The 18896-nt window shown below is 39.6% G+C and overlaps 1 protein-coding gene across 2 annotated transcripts in view; it reads left to right on the forward strand.

The window, feature by feature from the left end:
• Positions 1-18646, forward strand: part of nova1 (NOVA alternative splicing regulator 1) — a 44373-nt gene extending 25727 nt beyond the window's left edge. For both annotated transcript variants that reach the window (XM_077505192.1, XM_077505193.1), the window contains exons 3-4: positions 10069-10235; positions 10882-18646. In XM_077505192.1, coding sequence (XP_077361318.1) covers positions 10069-10235; positions 10882-11901 — 1187 coding nt within the window. In that variant the 3' untranslated portion in view covers positions 11902-18646. The remainder of the gene's footprint in view (positions 1-10068; positions 10236-10881) is intronic.
• The last annotated feature ends 250 nt before the right edge of the window (positions 18647-18896 follow it).

Below are 18896 nucleotides of genomic sequence, written 5' to 3' on the forward strand. Positions count from 1 at the left end.
TGAAGATATGTGATTAGTAGACAATGTGCATTATTAGCTAACGTGTTTGTTTGTTTTTTTTTGCCAATTTCGTAGTGAGCGTGTCTAGAGGAACCCGCAAACCTGGCCTCAGAATAACCTGGAATTCTCTGCCTTTAATGTAATTTCACAAATGATTTATATCCATCCATCCATCCATCCATCCATCCATCCATCCATCCATCCATCCATCCATCCATTTTCAGCAACATATAAAATTCAAAATGACACCATAACGTTACCTTTCAGCACAAAATCGAGCTGAAGTTGCTTGGCCTAAAGGCCTAGTTACACCAATACGACATCAGCCAAATGTGACCGACGCCTACCGCCTGTGGTGTCGGCATGGCTGTCGGCGCGTAATGCCAGAAAACTGATGGAATTACACACCACAACAGACAGACACCGATGACAATTATTACATGTTCCTTTTGCACATACATGAGAACTACGGTAATTTCCCTCCATGCTATTGCCGGTGGTAATCACTATAACTCATTGTTAGAAAAGGCAACTGGAACGCTCCTACAGGGGTGGGATATAAAAATGTAAAAATAATGCATATTCACAATTTCTATAAGTCCTCAATCACTTGACACACCTGTTTATATGCGAGTGGGATGACATGGAAATGTTTTGAGATGCCTGTTGAATATCTCTCGTCGATATCATTTCATGCAATGTATACTAACCCCGGGTTTTCACCGGATGCGGTTGCGGTGCGGTTGCGGTGCGGTGCGTCTTGACTGCGTGCTCCGGACGGGTCAATTTTTTTGTCAATCCACACCGGCTCCGCACAGCTGCGGTCCGGCAGCTCCGTCGCCGCCCACTTCCCAACGTGTCTCGCGGGACCGCGCGCGCGCGATCATGTGGCATTTCACAACGAGAGGTGGACTTCTTTTGATTTAACATTTTCTTCTTCTTCTGCTATGAGATTCCATGCAGCATCCTTTTTTTGGTTGTCCTTGTAAAGTATATTAATAACGAGAGTCGGGTCAGTGCGGGTCCACTCTTTATTTCTGTCTTCCCCGTCCGGCTGCCGCTCAGTACGGCAAGCGAGACGGGCACAACAAGCAATCGCGAACATCAAACTCACAATACATTACAGTCCTTATAAAAAAGGATGTGCCGTGTCATATATTATTTTGTGGTTTTCCACCTCCAATATAAACCTCTCCTCGTCCATGTTCGCTGGTGTCTAAACCGTGAATGAGCACATGGCCCGGCGACGCCCACGTCACGTTTTGCTGAAAAACTTGCGAAATAGGAGCTGGCGAGTGTTTTATTCTGAAAGGTAACCGGAAATTTATTTTGAAACTGCCTCGGTCTTCCTGTCCCGCTCGATGTGTTTTGTGCTAGCTTGCCATTTGCCGGAGGCCTACCGCTGCGGCGTCCGGCAAAAATAGAAAATAGGTCTATCCTTGCGGAAGGCTTGCGGCACGCCGCAGGCCTTCCGCAGTCGACACGCAACGCACCCGCAAGCGGTGTAAACTGCACCATTCGAATGAATGGAATCTAATTGCTTGCGTCGCCGGACCGCACCGCAACCGCACCGCAACCGCAACCGGTGAAAACCCGGGGTTAGGTTCATGCGCCACGTCATTCACACATTTTTATTGATGTACCCAAATGCCTTTGAGATATAAAATATCAATAAACTTCCTTTTCACAGGCCACACCAAAGAGCAAATAACCCTTTTCATTGACACAAAATTTTAAATCAAATTTCTCATTGTTGCTATTTGACCTGATTTAAAACAAAAAACAAAAACAAAAACAAAAAGGCCACAGTGCCTAAAGTAGCAACAATAAAACAAAGCAAATATTGTCAGATAGTGCTTCTGGACATGAATTGTAATCTGAAAGGGATCTTTAAAATTGTTTTTGGGTTTAAGCCAAATCACCATTTGTGCCCTTTTCATTGGTTGAGGCGTCAAACCTCCTTTTAAAGGATTAAAATCTCGAATTATGTCCTTACCTACTATTGAAATGGACTTTCCAGTGGTCTTTCAGCAGTTCCTGAAAGTTTAGGGTGGATATCTTTTTCCTAAGGTACTGGTTGCTATGGAGTATGGTCCATTGAAAGATGTATGTGCGAAAACTTTAAACAGTTGTTTCTCAATCTGACAACAATAAAATTGCTGTAATTTCATTAAGTTTTCAGGTACGTCCATGCATTATACAGTAAACCATCCATCCATTTTCTTGACCGCTTATTCCTCACAAGGGTCGCGGGGGTGCTGGAGCCTATCTCAGCTGGCTCTGGGCAGTAGGCAGGGGACACCCTGGACTGGTTGCCAGCCAATCGCGGGGCACACAGAGACAAACAACCATCCATACGCACAAGCACACCTAGGGACAATTTGGAGCACCCAATTAACCTGCCATGCATGTCTTTGGAATGTGGGAGGAGACCGGAGTACCCGGAGAAGACCCACGCGGGCACGGGGAGAACATGCAAACTCCACCCAGGAAGGCCGGAGCCTGGATTCGAACCGGAGTCCTCAGAACTGGGTGGCGGTCGTGCTGACCACTAGACCACCGTGCCGCCCTTCAGTAAATCATTGTCAAGAAAATTAAGTGTAGAATTAGAATAAATATCTTAATTTGCATTTTTGACCCATGAGGACCTTCTAGCCAGAGTTGGTCACATGTGACCTCACCACTAATCATTCGTGTGCTCCCCAACTCCATATCTTCGTGCAGGCCAGTGGAATGATTTAAAAACTATAATAATAACAACAATAATAGTAATTGTCTTAAATGTGTTAAATGAGGATAAGTGGTTCAGAGAATTAATGAATTGATTTCTGCGATGACTGAGAGGATTTGATGTCCGCTGTTGTCATATATTTGAACGAAATCTGTGACATCCACAAACATGTCCATATAATTTAGAATCTTGTCTGCCTGTGCCTCCATTCAAGTCACCAAAATCGTGTTAGCCTCCCTGCGCCGGTATTTAGACATGGTCTAAGCAAGTATCGATATTGATTTTCTGGCACCAAATTTTCATTTTGCTGTGCACATCTTCAAGAGCACGTTCTTGCTATGCCAGAATGCCCACCGTGGTACAGAGCGGTCTGCCAGATTAGCACACAGGCGCAGAAAACCTTGCGCCTGCACGAAAATCCATATACTGTATGCCCACTTTTCCGAGTACGCCGTCTATGAAAATAGAGCCTGTGATGTGCTATGCAGTGTTGTTTGCTGTCAACTAAAGTGATTGACCTCACAAGTCAAGCGAGGTTGCTTTTCATTTAGAGCAGCTTCGTTTTGTCCCTAATCTTCATTTTGCAAGCACTGCAATGTGATGTAAAAAAGAAAAAAATGTCGACTAACATATTTGTGAACACGTTTATAATACTGATATCATCATGTAAGCCAAACTTCACTTTGTTTTACAAAAAAAAACAAAAAAACATTTTAGTTTATTGTCATGTAAGCGCAGAACTCATAAAACTATCACAATAATGCATGTAATGAACATTACTCTCATTAAGTACTGCTTTGGACGATATTTCCTTTATTTAGTCATATTGTTGAAATCCCTCATGGTCATCATCTCAACACATTAACACACACGCACGCGCACGCACACACACACAAACACAACAAAAATAAAAAAACAGAGTAACGTCAGATGATATCAAGCCACCGTAGGTGATATAGCTGAAAAATGCATCACAATATAAGTATTTCATATCATTTAATTTATATTTTATAACCTAATAAATTTTAAAAAAGGTTATTAAATGGATTGATTGGGTGAATGTGATGCATTGCTAAGCGCTTTGAGCACCATGGTGTAGAAAGCGGTATATAAGCTCAGTCCATTTAGCATATAGATAAAATACATTAAAACACAACTATCCAGAGGAAAACTATAATTCAAAATATATGGCAGTTAAAAAAAAAAAAAAAAAACATTCAAGGAATGTACACTGTTGTTGTGTATGTTGTAATCTCCAATACTGTTCACATCCATGCTCCCCTAGCAGTGCTATAAATGCCTTACACATGAACTGTCTCACAGTTCCGTGGTTCGAGCCTTCATGTGCGGAGGTTGTATGTTCTCTCAGTGCGTGCATAGGTTTTTTTGCGGGTATTCTGGCTTCCTCATACAGTAAAAGATGATGCATGGTACTAGTTTTCATTGACGGCCTTAGGTGTGATGGCGAGTGTAAATGGCTGTCTATATATGCAACCTGCAACTGGATAGAACCCAGTCCCAGTGAGAGGTGTATCCCGCCTCTCAGCCAAAGTCAACTGGTATAGGTTCCAGCTCACTTGCGAGTTGCGACCCTAGCAGATATGAAATACAGAAAATTGATATAATGATATTCCAAGCACTTCGTAACAAGTGATCATTACCATATTAGACCACAAACTAATTGGGGTGGGGATGTGGGGGGAGACTATACTAACGTGTTAGGGGTCATAGTGATTTAATTCAAGTAACTAAAAAAAAATCTACCCCTGCTATTTTCACATGCTGGCAATAAGGGGGAATGCAGGTTTAAGGTATTTTTGCTCTAGTTATACTTTTAAGACCCAAGCTGGATAGATCCCTGTGTCAGTGATGCTGCCCCAGAGATGTTCTAAAAGGGGAGATAGCAAACTAGCACTTTTCCCACATGTAACAGCTGCCTGACATATGAGATGAGACCCAGAGGTATTTGTTCTTCAGCAACACAGAACATTCTCCAGACAGGTCTTATACACTGGTGGTATTCTTATATATATATATATATATATATATATATATATATATATATATATTAGGGGTGTTAAAAAAAAATCGATTCGGCGATATATCGCGATACTACATCGCGCGATTCTCGAATCGATTCAATAATCGGCAGAATCGATTTTTTTTTTTTTTTTTAGGATTCACACCTTGAGCATGGAAGAATGTTATATGAACGGAACATTAAGCCTTAATATTTTATTTTAATGCTGTTCAAACATGAAACAGATTACAACCTCTATAAGACTGAAATTTCAGATAAATAAATAATACATTTTCATATAAATCTTACACTCTACAAGCTTACTGATTAGTATTTTCTAAATTTGAATGAAAAAAATCGCAACAATCGACTTATAAATTCGTATCGGGATTAATCGGTATCGAATCGAATCGTGACCTGTGAATCGTGATACGAATCGAATCGTCAGGTACTAGGCAATTCACACCCCTAATATATATATATATATATATATATATATATATATATATATATATATATATATATATATATATATATATATATATATATATATATATATATATATGTATTAGGGCTGTCAAAGTTAAAGCGTTAATAATAGATTAATTAATCACAGAAAAAAGTTAAATTAATCACATATTAACGCAGATTAATCGCACTATTTTTTTGGACCGCACTTGAGCCTTGAACGTAACCGCGGATGGTTACATTGAAGGCTGCGCAGGTCAGTGATTAGGTCAATGCACGGCATTTCCTCCGCCTGTTGTTCCAAAATGAGCGGGGTGACTCCAGTTGGTGTGCTCGGTGGTAAATTTCGCTTTCAAAAACACCCCGACGGGACTTTAGATAAAACAAAAGTAATTAGCGTTTAATTAATTGCTGAATTGTTATGATGCTGTTTTGAGCAATACACACATGCATGCAATTGCGTACATGCATTTAATCAATGTTTGCAAATGACATTCAGATAATAAAATGCGTTAATGTCAAAATATTACGGTATTTTGTATTTATTTTATATTACGCAAATACGCGAGTAATTTAGCTGATTAATCGTGATTAATCAAAATTTAAAAGTGTGATTAATCAGATTAAAAATTTTAATCGTTTGACAGCACTAATATATATATATTTAAATATATGGGGTGAGATGAACATAAAAATGAGCTATGAAATTTGAATATGAAAAATGGGCCTCTCAAAAAAGTCACCATGACAGCCCACCCCAAAATGCACACACTATATTGATTTGTAAATACAATAGTTTAGTGTCCCGATCGTGTATTGGGGAGGGGTGGTGGGACAAAACAAAACAAACAAAACAATTTCATATTCTTCACTGTGGTAATGTGACCTTATATCGGATGATGGACTTGCCTGTTATTGCAATTGACTTTCCATTGATATTTTAACAGTTCCTGAAAATTTCAGGTTCATATCTTTTTCCTAAGGTACTGGTTGCTATGGACATTTGAAAGATGCAAGATGCGTCCATGTGTTATATATCATTTTTAAGGTGAATTAAGTGCAGAATTCGAATGTATCAATATCTCAATTTTGATTTGTTGGCACGTGGACCCTTTTGCTTCACACACATTTCTATCTATCTATTAGGGCTGCACGATATTGGAAAAACATGCGATATGCGATATACTTGCTGAACATAGCGATATCTATATTATTGCGATATTTAACATTCACCTAAATAAATTACATTTTTATTACCTAATGAAAGAAAAACATTTTTCATGGGGCAAAATAAGCAACCTTCATGTAATCTTAGTTAATTAATTGTAATTATGTCTTGATAATTTTCAACTATTGAATGGCGATGCACATTTTAGTTAGCATCTGACTGGTCATATTCATATAAAAAGCATAAAATTCCATATAAAACTTATTGCGTGCCTTTGCGATATGCATATTGCAAGGGCCAATATCGCGATATCGATATTTTTTCGATATATTGTGCAGCCCTACTATCTATCTATCTATCTATCTATCTATCTATCTATCTATCTATCTATCTATCTATCTATCTATCTATCTATCTATCTATCTATCTATCCAGCTAGATAGCTAGCTAGCTAAAATTACCGTGTGTGTACTGTATACTGCGGAAAAATGGGCACGCTTACATCTTGCCTCTTTACCTTTGCCTCATTCACACTTTCTTTCACTTCCAAAGACGGGCATAGGAGAGCGGTTGGAGTTTGTTCATCATTTGTAACTCATATTCACTCTCATGATAATGGTGAAGGGCAATTAGGGGGTTAGAATCACGCTCAGTGACCTTTAGACTTAAGAGAAGCTGGGGTTGCGGCAGTAATTTTCCTCTACAAATACTCGACCACTTCAGCCATGACTGAACAAAAAGTTTTCTTTTAAGGCTAAGATAAGGACTTCAGAGCCAGTTATCCATAAAAACCAACCACAAATATTGTTCATTTGAAATCTTGCTATAAGAGTATCTAATAGATTATTTGAATCATTATGAAGCCAATTATTTACGCAAAAGACAAAACAGTTGAGAATTTAATGCCAATTTTCCCAACTGATTCATTCCAATATAACTGCTTTAGTAAGATCCCACTGACTTGAAATATGTCCACTCACAGACCGAAGTTCCAAAGGGAGGGTTGAAAGTAGGCCATGTTCACGCTCCTGATTTGTGTGTGGGGGTGCGTTTGTGCATGCGTTTGTGTGTCGCTCCGTCTAATGTTTACTTTCTACTTCGCCAAACTGATCCAACCGTAGAAGTCAAGTTGAGGAATATTGCTTTGCCTTCTGTTCGATAAGTAGTAGGTGTGCGTAAAAACTGCTAAAACAATTTCCATTTTCACATCTTGAAAGAGGAGGCAAGGTGGATCGCATGGATCAGAACTCAGAACCCATCCGCTTTTGGCATAAAAAAGCTTGAGTGAAAAAAGCTTGTGTACGGAAATTCACAGCCACATTGTGTGCATCTACTATATACTATACTTATGGTATACCGATGGTGGTGAATGAGTGGTAATTCGGACATCCGAACATGTGGGTTTGACAATTTAAAGGTCGAATCATAAATTGGTTGTGGTAACTGTTTAGAGCGAGTCCACTTACTATGACAGTTACAGACTTAAACCATTTGGGAATGCCAGTTGATGGTTGATGCATCTTAAAGAGAATTTGTATGGAGTCCATACACATAAAGTCCTAAACCTGCTCTGAAATTTTCATGGTACCCGTCAAACTTCTCCGGTGATTTGATGTAAAGCGTAAATGCATGTATTGATCTTGTTTTTTTATTTTTATTTTTTATTTTTTTTTTTTTTTTTTTTTAGGTTTTATGGGAAACAAATGAATGCCCAGGGAGAACAATACCAAAATGCCTTTTTTGAAACTCGGCTTGTGACCGTTTTGAACCTCTGAAAGTTTCTGGGTGGAACACTGTAAAAGTAAATTAGAAAAAGAAATTGTGTCTTTTTAAATGATTTAATATGCTTTTTGGAGATTCAAACCCAGTTTTCAGGTTTGCAAATATTTTTTCAACGTTTTGAGAACGTTCAGAGTTTACAGGTTTCAAAAATGGGATTCAAATCAATGCCCAGGGAGAATACAGTAATGCCAAAATGCCTTTTGAAACTCAGCTTGTGACCGTTTTGAACCTCTGAAAGTTTCTGGGTGGAACACTGTAAAAGTAAATTAGAAAAGAAAATGTGTCTTTTTAAATGATTTAATATGCTTTTTGGAGAGTCAAACCCAGTTTTCAGGTTTGCAAATATTTTTTCAACGTTTTGAGAACGTTCAGAGTTTACAGGTTTCAAAAATGGGATTCAAATCAATGCCCAGGGAGAATACAGTAATGCCAAAATGCCTTTTGAAACTCAGCTTGTGACCGTTTTGAACCTCTGAAAGTTTCTGGGTGGAACACTGTAAAAGTAAATTAGAAAAGAAAATGTGTCTTTTTAAATGATTTAATATGCTTTTTGGAGAGTCAAACCCAGTTTTCAGGTTTGCAAATATTTTTTCAACGTTTTGAGAACGTTCAGAGTTTACAGGTTTCAAAAATGGGATTCAAATCAATGCCCAGGGAGAATAATGCCAAAATGCCTTTTGAAACTCAGCTTGTGACCGTTTTGAACCTCTGAAAATTTGTGGGTGAAACACTGTAAAGTCATACGTTTTGAAAAGTGTGTCTTTTCTTAGTGTTTTTTTTTTTAATAGCTTTTTCATAGATTTTTCAGTCATTCAAAAAATGTTTTCAGCGATTCAAACCCTTAGGTTTCAAGTATTGGCAGGATTCTGATTACATTAGGAATCCTTGTACCTCCAAAATCATCACTTTTCAGGAGACTTCAAAAACAACATGGCATCCTCAAAAAAGCAAGCCGTTTTCAATACTTATTGATCAATATTTTTATTTATTTTTTTTAAGTATAGGTTTGTGGAAACAAAATATATAAAAATCCATCCATCCATTTTCTTGACCGCTTTTTCCTCACAAGGGTCGTGGGGGTGCTGGAGCCTATCTCAGCTGGCTTTGGGCAGTAGGCGGGGTACACCCTGGATTGGTCGCCAGCCAATCACAGGGAACACAGAGACAAACAATCATTCACACTCACAAGTACACCTAGGGACAATCTGGAGCGCCCAACTAACCTGCCATGCATGTCTTTGGAATGAAATATCAAAATATTAACCAAATTGTGACTTGGGAGGTTTCGGCCCGACACCAGTGGTGATATACACATTACTGCCAACACCAGGACTGGAGTGGAATGACATTGCCCAACTCATCAGGATCTTTCAAAATTATTTGTCATGTGCACAAGGTGGCATGTTGAGGGTTGTTCAGTCTTGGAGGTCTGCATTCTGCAATCTACTGACTACTATTGTCATTTCTGAGTGACAATACAATTTTAACAGAAAACAAGGCAGAAATGTCCATCCAATAGGTTGAGTGCTTTCTTAAAACTCAGCGTAACAATATGGGTGTAGAAAGAAATCCAGAGGTTGAGCCTCTTAGAACTGCAAAGCAAGACTCAATGTTAGTCTGGTGAAAGAGTTACATCACTGAAGAGGAATCTTTCTCCCCCCTGTGGCTCACTAACCAAGCGTGCTTCTTTCTTTCAGCTGTTTCTCTGTTGATTGTATAAATGGGGGAAGGAAGGAATAGCTCAGTAATTGGGTCGCTTTGTAGAATGTCAAGGAACATTTTTCGTTGCCAAGAAGACTGCATATGAATGTAGATTTAGGCAAATCCAACAAATCCATTCGAAGCGTATTAAAGTAACTGATCAGCTGTGTGTGTCCTCTTCTTATTCTGTCATTGCAGGAACAACAGAACGTGTCTGTCTGATACAGGGTACTGTTGAAGCCCTCAATGGTGTCCATACCTTCATTGCTGAAAAAGTCCGAGAGATGCCCCAGAGTGCTCAGAAGCCAGAGCCAGTCAGCATACTGCAGCCACAGACCACGGTCAACCCTGACCGTATCAAACAGGTACAGACAGTGAAGACTGTTGTGTAGGATAACAATGGTGAAGGCATCTATCTCAAGTGAGAATATCTTACATAAAGATGATGACATAAGTTAAACCAGTATCTGCAAATATTGATTGGTGGATGGGGCCATTCTGACCTATTTATAAGAAATTGATCTCAATGTGACTTTGCAACCCTAAGCGTAAAAAGAGTAGAGTTTGGATTATAAACTATACTGCAGCCAGCCACGAGGGGCCAATTGAGATATTTTTGTTTGGCTTTCGGGGGAGTTGTCACGTCATCAATCATTGTACACACACACTAGTTGTTTGCGTGTGGTCTCTATGTGGTAGGCACAGTTGGCTTCTAGGACACCTTGTTTATTCGTTACCACTGTTAGTCATTCCCTGGGCCATGACCCACAGGCTGGCAAGGTCAGGAAAAAGTGAGGGGATGTGGTTATTTTTACCTACAGTTTTTCATAGCAAGACAAAACCATGTGACAGCTGTAGCTTAAACCCCTAGGATTAACAAATTGCTGAGTAAAGCAGGCGCTGCCATAGCTCCCACTCAGTCAGAGCTGCATGTCCCTCGTTCTGTTTATGCTGTTAAAAGGTTCTCTTGTTCATTTGCTGCTACTATATATTATTTATATTTTTCTGCAGGCCAAACTGATTGTGCCCAACAGCACAGCAGGGCTGATTATTGGCAAGGGAGGAGCCACAGTGAAAGCAGTGATGGAGCAGTCAGGGGCTTGGGTGCAGCTCTCCCAGAAGCCCGAGGGCATCAACCTGCAGGAGCGAGTGGTAACCATCAGTGGTGAGCCTGAACAGAACCGTAAGGCAGTGGAAATCATAGTACAAAAAATCCAGGAGGACCCTCAGAGCAGCAGCTGCCTCAACATCAGTTATTCCAACGTCTCGGGCCCAGTCGCTAACTCCAACCCCACCGGATCGCCCTACGCCAACACGGCCGAGGTGCTGCCTAACGCAGCTGCGGCAGCTGCCACTGCCTCCAGCCTTCTGGGCCAGGCCGGCTTGACAGGAATGGGTGCCTTCCCTGCTGCCATGTCGAGCTTCTCTGGCAATGACCTCCTGGCCATCACATCAGCCCTCAACACGCTGGCCAGCTATGGCTACAATACCAACACCTTGGGCTTGGGCCTTAACCCCGCAGCAGCCTCTGGTGTGCTTGCTGCAGTAGCAGCGAGCGCTAACCCGGCGGCCGCTGCTGCAGCTAACCTCCTAGCCTCCTATGCTAGCGATGCCTCCAGCAGTGCCGGCCACCCGGCGACCGGGCTTGGTGGTTTCTCCCTCGGTTCTCTTGCAGCTGCGACAGGTGCTTCCAATGGTTACCTAAACGCGTCATCCCCACTGATGGCCTCCTCCCTATTAGCGACAGAGAAGCTTGCAGATGGAGCCAAGGACGTGGTTGAGATTGCTGTACCTGAAAATCTGGTTGGTGCAATTTTGGGAAAAGGAGGAAAAACGCTGGTAGAGTACCAGGAGCTAACAGGAGCCCGCATCCAGATCTCCAAAAAGGGAGAATTCATTCCTGGTACTCGGAACCGTAAAGTCACCATAACAGGGTCGCCAGCAGCTACTCAAGCAGCGCAGTATCTGATCAGCCAGCGGATCACTTATGAGCAGGGCGTGCGTGCTACCAACCCGCAAAAAGTGGGTTAAAAGGAAAGAGAGAAGAAAGGAAGAAGAAAGAAAGGAAGGAAGGAAGGAAAGGATGAGGACAGAGCTAGAGAAGAATTCTACTTGAGGGTCACAATGACGAAGAAAGAGAAATGTCCAAATATGTGTTTAATATTTCAGAATTAAATGAGAGGATCAAAAAGGAGGAGGAGGGGGAGACACTGAAGACAAGCGTGTGTGATATTTGAATGTGTTTACGGACTGATGTGTCCTGATGTTTTTTAAAAGTTTGTGTCGAGTCCTTTCTGATGATGGTGATCCGAGTGAGCTGAACTGGTCCACTGCCAAGCTGCAGATTCAAGGGTGAGGCATATGGTTTCACCTTCTTCTAAAACCTCATTGATGATTTACTTTCTTTCCTTTCCTTTGTTTTGTTTTTGTTTTTAAAATCTTGGTTCAATGGTTTTGATGTCAGTTGCAGACCTCAGCTCCCGGTGAGTTGAGTGCGTCCAGTGAGATGACAGCCAACTAATGGAGCTGTTTCACAAATCTTTCTCTTTGTATACAATGTAGAAGGCACTGTTATGGGGGAGCCGTTTTACAACAAGCACCTGAGGCCACCTCAGTTTACGAGAAGCAAATAATTTACTTATTACCTATGTTGACATTTGTTGAAATATATTGTAATTGAAATTTCTAAATTTGGGTATTTTATATTTTTATCCATTATTTATTAATATGATCAGATTCAATTAAAAAAAATATTTAAACCTGTGAATGCAGGTTGATCTGAATGTAAAAAAATATTTGCCTATTGATATTTTTTATTTACAGGGATCAAATGTTTTGCAGTGAAAGAAATGTAAAAGTCAAGCCCAGTCTGAACTTCACATGTGCAGTCTGCGAGTATAGTTCAGGGCTCAATAATCCATGTGAGAGGATAGAGGAGACACACAGGAATGTATAAATATATTTAACATGAAAACACATAGCTAACGCTCCCACAAATGCACAAACATTGAAATATATCCAGTCATGGCAACAAACACCCTGAAATAGCTTCTTGTTTTAAATCTTTATTGGTGCTACCGGATTCGAGATAAACCTTCCCTATTATCACACCCAAATCTCCCACTCCCACTTGGCTGATTTATTGCCCAGCCACGAGTAGCCCAGAAGATGTGACCCATGCTGTAACATAATGAAAAGGGTCGACGTCAGCATTTCAATTCAGTATTAAGCTCTCACGCCTATCCTTACTCCCTAAAAATTGGCCATGGCCAGAATATACCTAGCAGTGGTTTGCCTTATCGTCATATGTGAATATCCCCATAATTGACATAAATATCAGACTCGTGCTGATGTTCTAAGTAGTATGTACCCCGTTCAGTGCAAAGGGAACAAAGCACTGCAAACAGCATTTTGATAAGAATGCTGAATGAATCAATATCTGTGAACAAACTAACTATTGCCTTTACATCAAGGGTACCAAATATTCTTCAGAGGCATCCTCTAATGAAAGGGAAATAGAGTGACACTTGAAAAGAAGGCTTGGTCACAGTTCCCGTGTGAGCCATCCTTCTCTATTTACATCAAGACAAAAACCTTTCTTTCAGTTCATCCAGGCAGCCTTTTATCAATCCCAAAACACGTGACTCTTCACAAACGTTGGGCAGAGTATGTAATAAAACGCCACATAAATATTTTTGAATCACTGTCTTTCATGGATAATAGTTAATCTAAAGCAAGGAGGCCAACTACTTATTAAGCACTCAGAGTACCTTGGCCTCCCTCTGTGCTGCTATCCATTGTGTTCATCTTGAGTACTCTTGGTCTATGAAGACTGCACTGTGAGACATTAAGAACACAATGTGAGGCTTGTCTGTCACTTTTGGGATGTGTGTATATTTTCATGTGCACATCGTTGTTACACAGGCAAGACCTGACTATCCCGACTCTCCATAAATGCATTTATCTTCCAACGTCTCATGAAGTCCGTCAGCACAGGCACACTGCTCTTCAATTAGAGGATGTGTTCTGATCGGCAAATTTACATTTTTCTTCTCCCAAATGATACCATACCTAGCCCCCCACCTTCCCACCCCCAACTAAGACATCGTCCAACAGTCCCTTTCACTTAAAGCTCTATGACCAGCTGTCTGAACACACCGCTGTGAGGGTTGTGCACACAGCTGAGTAGTATCCAAGAAAATCGGAATTATTTTTGTGGAAAATTTTAACCTAGAGTTTGTTGTCCCTCCAATTTTCTTGATAATTCAAAGCATTTCTGAAAGCAAATGGATTTGTCTGTGTGAACATTTTGTGCGGCTGTTGCCACAGTGGGCCTCCCTTCCTGGACGACTACTGTATAACGTCCTCTGTTACCAATTTGGCTTCTCGTGAAATAATTGTTTAATAGAACATTGTACTGCCCAGTGTTTTAGCATACAATAAAATAAAAGCACAAAGCAGGGGGGGATTATCAATGCAACTGGACTGCTTGATTGCAGGGAGCTATTCTTCAAACCTCTGATCAAAACAGTGCCAAATATTATATCTCTCTGCACCTCATTAACTTTCCTCTTTCTCTCAACATCTTATTCCCCCTTGCATGTTGCCGTTTGTCGTCATTCTTAGGTCCCACCTGTGACCTAATAGCTCTGTGCTTTTTCCTCCTGTACAGTACACTGTGCTCTCTCGCTCTCTCTCTCCCCCTCTTTCTCCTTTCTCCTGTCTTGTCTTCTCATGAGCGGTGTTGGGTGTGCTGCTGGTGGGATTATGCACTAGGTCGAAAGGGTATGAAACTATTTTGCCAGGCTGCAGAGTTCACAAGGCTTAAAATGCACAGAAAACACCTGCCTCCAAAACTGTGACACCCACACTAGACCAACCAGCAATTTTAACGCAAAGTGTCCAATTAAGTCTATAACAAGAACAAATAAGATTTTGGGAAAAAAAACAATGGAAAAAAAGACCTAATTTTTTTTTCCTAGACGAAAGCAAATATTGGTTAAGCATTCATGAATATTCATGTATCGGCTGAACAAATGGAGCTCATGTCGCAGCCTCTTCACAAAGCAAACAGAATGCATAAGTTAAATGAAAGTACGATGGGAACTTGTTTGTGACCTCAAGCTGAAACAATGACATCCTTTATGCATATCCTCTTATCTGAAAATGACTAGAACTCATTTCTGTGGAATACAATATGTCATGTCATATGATCTATATGTACTTTATTGTAGCTATTCTAGTTTGTAGTCTAAATGCAGTCCAGCGTTGTCAATACAATGTGAACTATGTTATACTTGTGTGGATGATGAGAGTGCCAACTACGCCTGATTAAGATTAGCTTTGCGATTTGTTTGTGCATTATGATGACTCATCAACCGGTGGTGTCCATATTTCTGTCACTGATTATTTTGTTTGACAGTAAGAAAATGTAAAGAATATTGGAAGCAATATAGTAGCATGTTGTCCTGTTTTTGTGTTTTATGTCTGTTGTATGAATCTTTGAAGTTACTAAAATTTTGAATGAATAGGTTTACATGTACTTTTTGTAAGTTATGAAGATGCTGCTATTTGATAAGTATACTATACAAAATATTTTAGTTGAAAAGATGTCTGGTCAGTTGATTAAAAATATGCTCCTAAAGGTGGGAGTATACAACGAGGTGTATAGAATACTACAGTATTGATAAGATAATAAAAGTAATAATAGACTCCATAGTACAACCTGTGCCAAACTAGACCTCTGCAGCTTCTGAAATTGTAGGTGTGCGATCAATTGTTAGATATCAATATCTTGTTTAGAAGTGCTGATCAAGTGCCAACCAAACATTGTCTTTTAAGTTAAGAAAAGATAATCAAAATCAAATACATTATGTAAGAAAACAAAGGACAAGAAACTGTCTGTGCATTGTTTTACCCCATAGGTACATAGAATAAGAGTAAAAGATTGTGATTTTTATGGATCCATGTTGTTTTACACTCCATGCATCCCTTGCGTGTTTGTTTGACCTGTGGCTTAAGTACTGCTGTTTTTTCACAATGTCTCTAATGGCCAGCATGGACTAAGCATAACATGTTATAAGCATTCATAACATAGCCATTAACAATCAAAAATGTGTTTGTGGAGTTAGGTGTTATCTTTTTGCACGTCTTCTAATGCATGGTATCAAAGAAAATTTTGGAGGAAAAAAAGTGACAAAAATTTGCGAGGTGACTCGTACGTAACATTCAGAACACTGCATGCAGTCAAATGTAGAGCACTTAAGTTTACTCACCTCATGTTTATCAAGTTGTGTTTTAATGTTGTGAGTTGGAAAGGAGTTTATTATTGTCATGTTGGCCCAGAAAAACAGCACTGACACAGCACCCATATCTCAGATTAAAGTTGATATCTCCAGACATCATCAGAGAAGATGTTTTTTCTTTTCTTCATAGGTTCAGGAAGAAGTTTAAACAACAACAAAAGGGAAACGAGCAAATGTGAAAATAAAATTGGCGCCTTGTTTTGTCTTTTTCTTTTCTTTTTATTATATCAGACACACGTAGATAGTAGACATGCATTTATTTAATAGGTTGAACCTCATGTAACCTGTCATATTTTTATTTATTTATTTTTTTGGTCACAGCTTGAAAGCCTACTTCTAAGCTATGAATGTACCCATTACTTTTAATTTTATCAGTCTATGATGTAAATATCAGGGCAGGAATGTCACAAACATGTAGAGTTAATATCTATGTCAGATTTCAGCTATAGTCAGGTAGGCCTCTCACGGCCATTGTCATGAACCAGATTATGTTTAACCCAATTTCCAATTCACTGTTAACATGGTCTTGTTTGTTTGGTGTTGCATAATTGCACTTTACTGATAATTCGGTCATAGTAGGTGTGAAATGAAGCAAACCGTGTTGACTTGCTTTTTTTTTCTTTTCTTTTATTATTCTGATGTGATTTATATTTATTAATCCTGGTGGGTGAGTGATGGAAAGGGCTGGAGTCTCAGACAAAACCGAGAAGTAGCACATGTTCCTTCTCTCAAAAGCATTGTCCTTCACATTCCCTTCAGCAGATGTTTGTGTCAATCACTGAGTGCTTTGTTTTTAACTACAGTAACGTGAGAGACCACAAGGGATCTATAGTTTGTCTTTTTATATCTGTCTTTGTTGACCGAGTCTTGGAAATTAGAAAATACACGTAATTTATCAAGCCAATTCTCTCTGGGGGCTGAAGGCACTAAGGGATGCATTTTGATATTACCGTCAAGTCTGAGAGGCATAATCAGCACCAGCAAAATGATGATTCTCTCAGCCACCTCAACATGACAAAAATAATCGAGGAAAACAATTAAATATAGAATGCTGAAGGCCTAGTTACATGAGTGATGTTAATGTCTCATTCTCTTAGGCTTCCAGCCCTCACTACTGTATTGCATTTACTGCTCCATGTCTGAATGCCAAATGAATTACTGTATCATTCCAAAAGCATATTCACTCCACGTGTTCCGGACATTCGTTGGCCTCCATAGAGCCCTTTCACAAGAAGGCTAGGACTGCTAAACTCTACAGACTGGCAAAGGCTGCTCCCCTCACCCTTAAAACCTCATCTACCTGCGCCTCACTGTCAAACAGCCTACACGATACCACTGTTTGCGTTTCAGTTCGATGAGCACCTGATACTGTGTTCACCCTTTAAATGGCTTCAAGTATTTCTGACAACTTTCATCGAGAAAAGAAGATTCTTGCCAATCAACCGTGGCCATTTTTATTTATTTTTGTCTTTGACCCCTCGAAACCTCCCATGAACTTAGTTGACTTCTTCATGCCCAAGAACTCATGTATATGTTGGATATGTATCACCATGTTTATTGTCATGTTTCTTTTCCGGTTCTTTGGTTCATGTGCAGGGTTGAACACTTGCTTGCAAAGTGTACACTGAAGGGAGCATGCCAGTACATTGCAACGTTGTACATTTTCTTTTTTTTAAACTTCCGCTTACCTCTGTTTGTTACATCTCAGAGAAAAAAAAAATGGACTGACAGCATACACGCTAATAATTCAACTGAAGCAAAGTGATGTATTTTGATTGGGAACAGTTCTTTTGTTTGTCACAAGGGGAATGTGAGAAAGTCCAAAGTGTGAACAACTTGAAGGGCTTTCAAGGCTAGAATTTACGTATCTTTTGAAATGGAAAGTGATTATATTCACAAACATAAGGACAATGCCTTACTTATAGTGCCAATGTGGAAAAAAGTGTGAAAGATTTTTATTGCCTTTTTTTTTTCTGAATGAGTGCCAAATAATTCTGTACTGAGCCAAAAGGCGGCAAGCCTACATAACTTAATGTTAGTTCAGTGGAACGGTTATTGGATCCATTCCTCTTGACAAACATCACCCTAATTTTAAGACATTAGAGCTCAGGCACCATTGTTATGCTGCCAGTCTGTTTTCGGCTTTTGTCAAAGAAACATCTCAGAAGCAGAATGTTTTCTAGATGATTAACTGTTGAAGACAAAGACAGCTAAAAGGCGGGTGGGCGAGCGGGAAGATTATAACAAGTGTCATTGTTTTATGTGTTTATTTGAACATTATTCATAAATAGATTTAACGGTAATGACTATTTAATGTAACTGTAGTACTGTGTTTGTAAAAGAAATTCAGTGAGTTGTGTTTTATGACTCGTGGACAACCAGTGAAGTCAGCATTTCAGTGTTAATAATGAATTGTTTTTTAAAGATTATTTTTGCGACGGCAACAGAGTCATTATAAATGTTCATTTTAACATCACTTGTCTTGTTTCTTCGTTTTCTCCACCTTGTCCTCTTGAGTCTGTCTGACATAGAACTGCAAACAGTGCATCTCATGAAATTGAAATGTGATTGATTACTGGAGTACTGCATCAGAATTATGAGTTGTAAACAAGCCAAATTATTAAATAAAAAAGTGCAAACTATTTAAACTGGATATAACAATTACAAGTCAATTAAATGTGAGTCTACCGTAAATTTGACAATACACTGTCATTCCCTCCA

Source organism: Festucalex cinctus, chromosome 18 (genome assembly GCF_051991245.1).
Source record: "Festucalex cinctus isolate MCC-2025b chromosome 18, RoL_Fcin_1.0, whole genome shotgun sequence".
Lineage (NCBI taxonomy): Eukaryota > Metazoa > Chordata > Actinopteri > Syngnathiformes > Syngnathidae > Festucalex > Festucalex cinctus.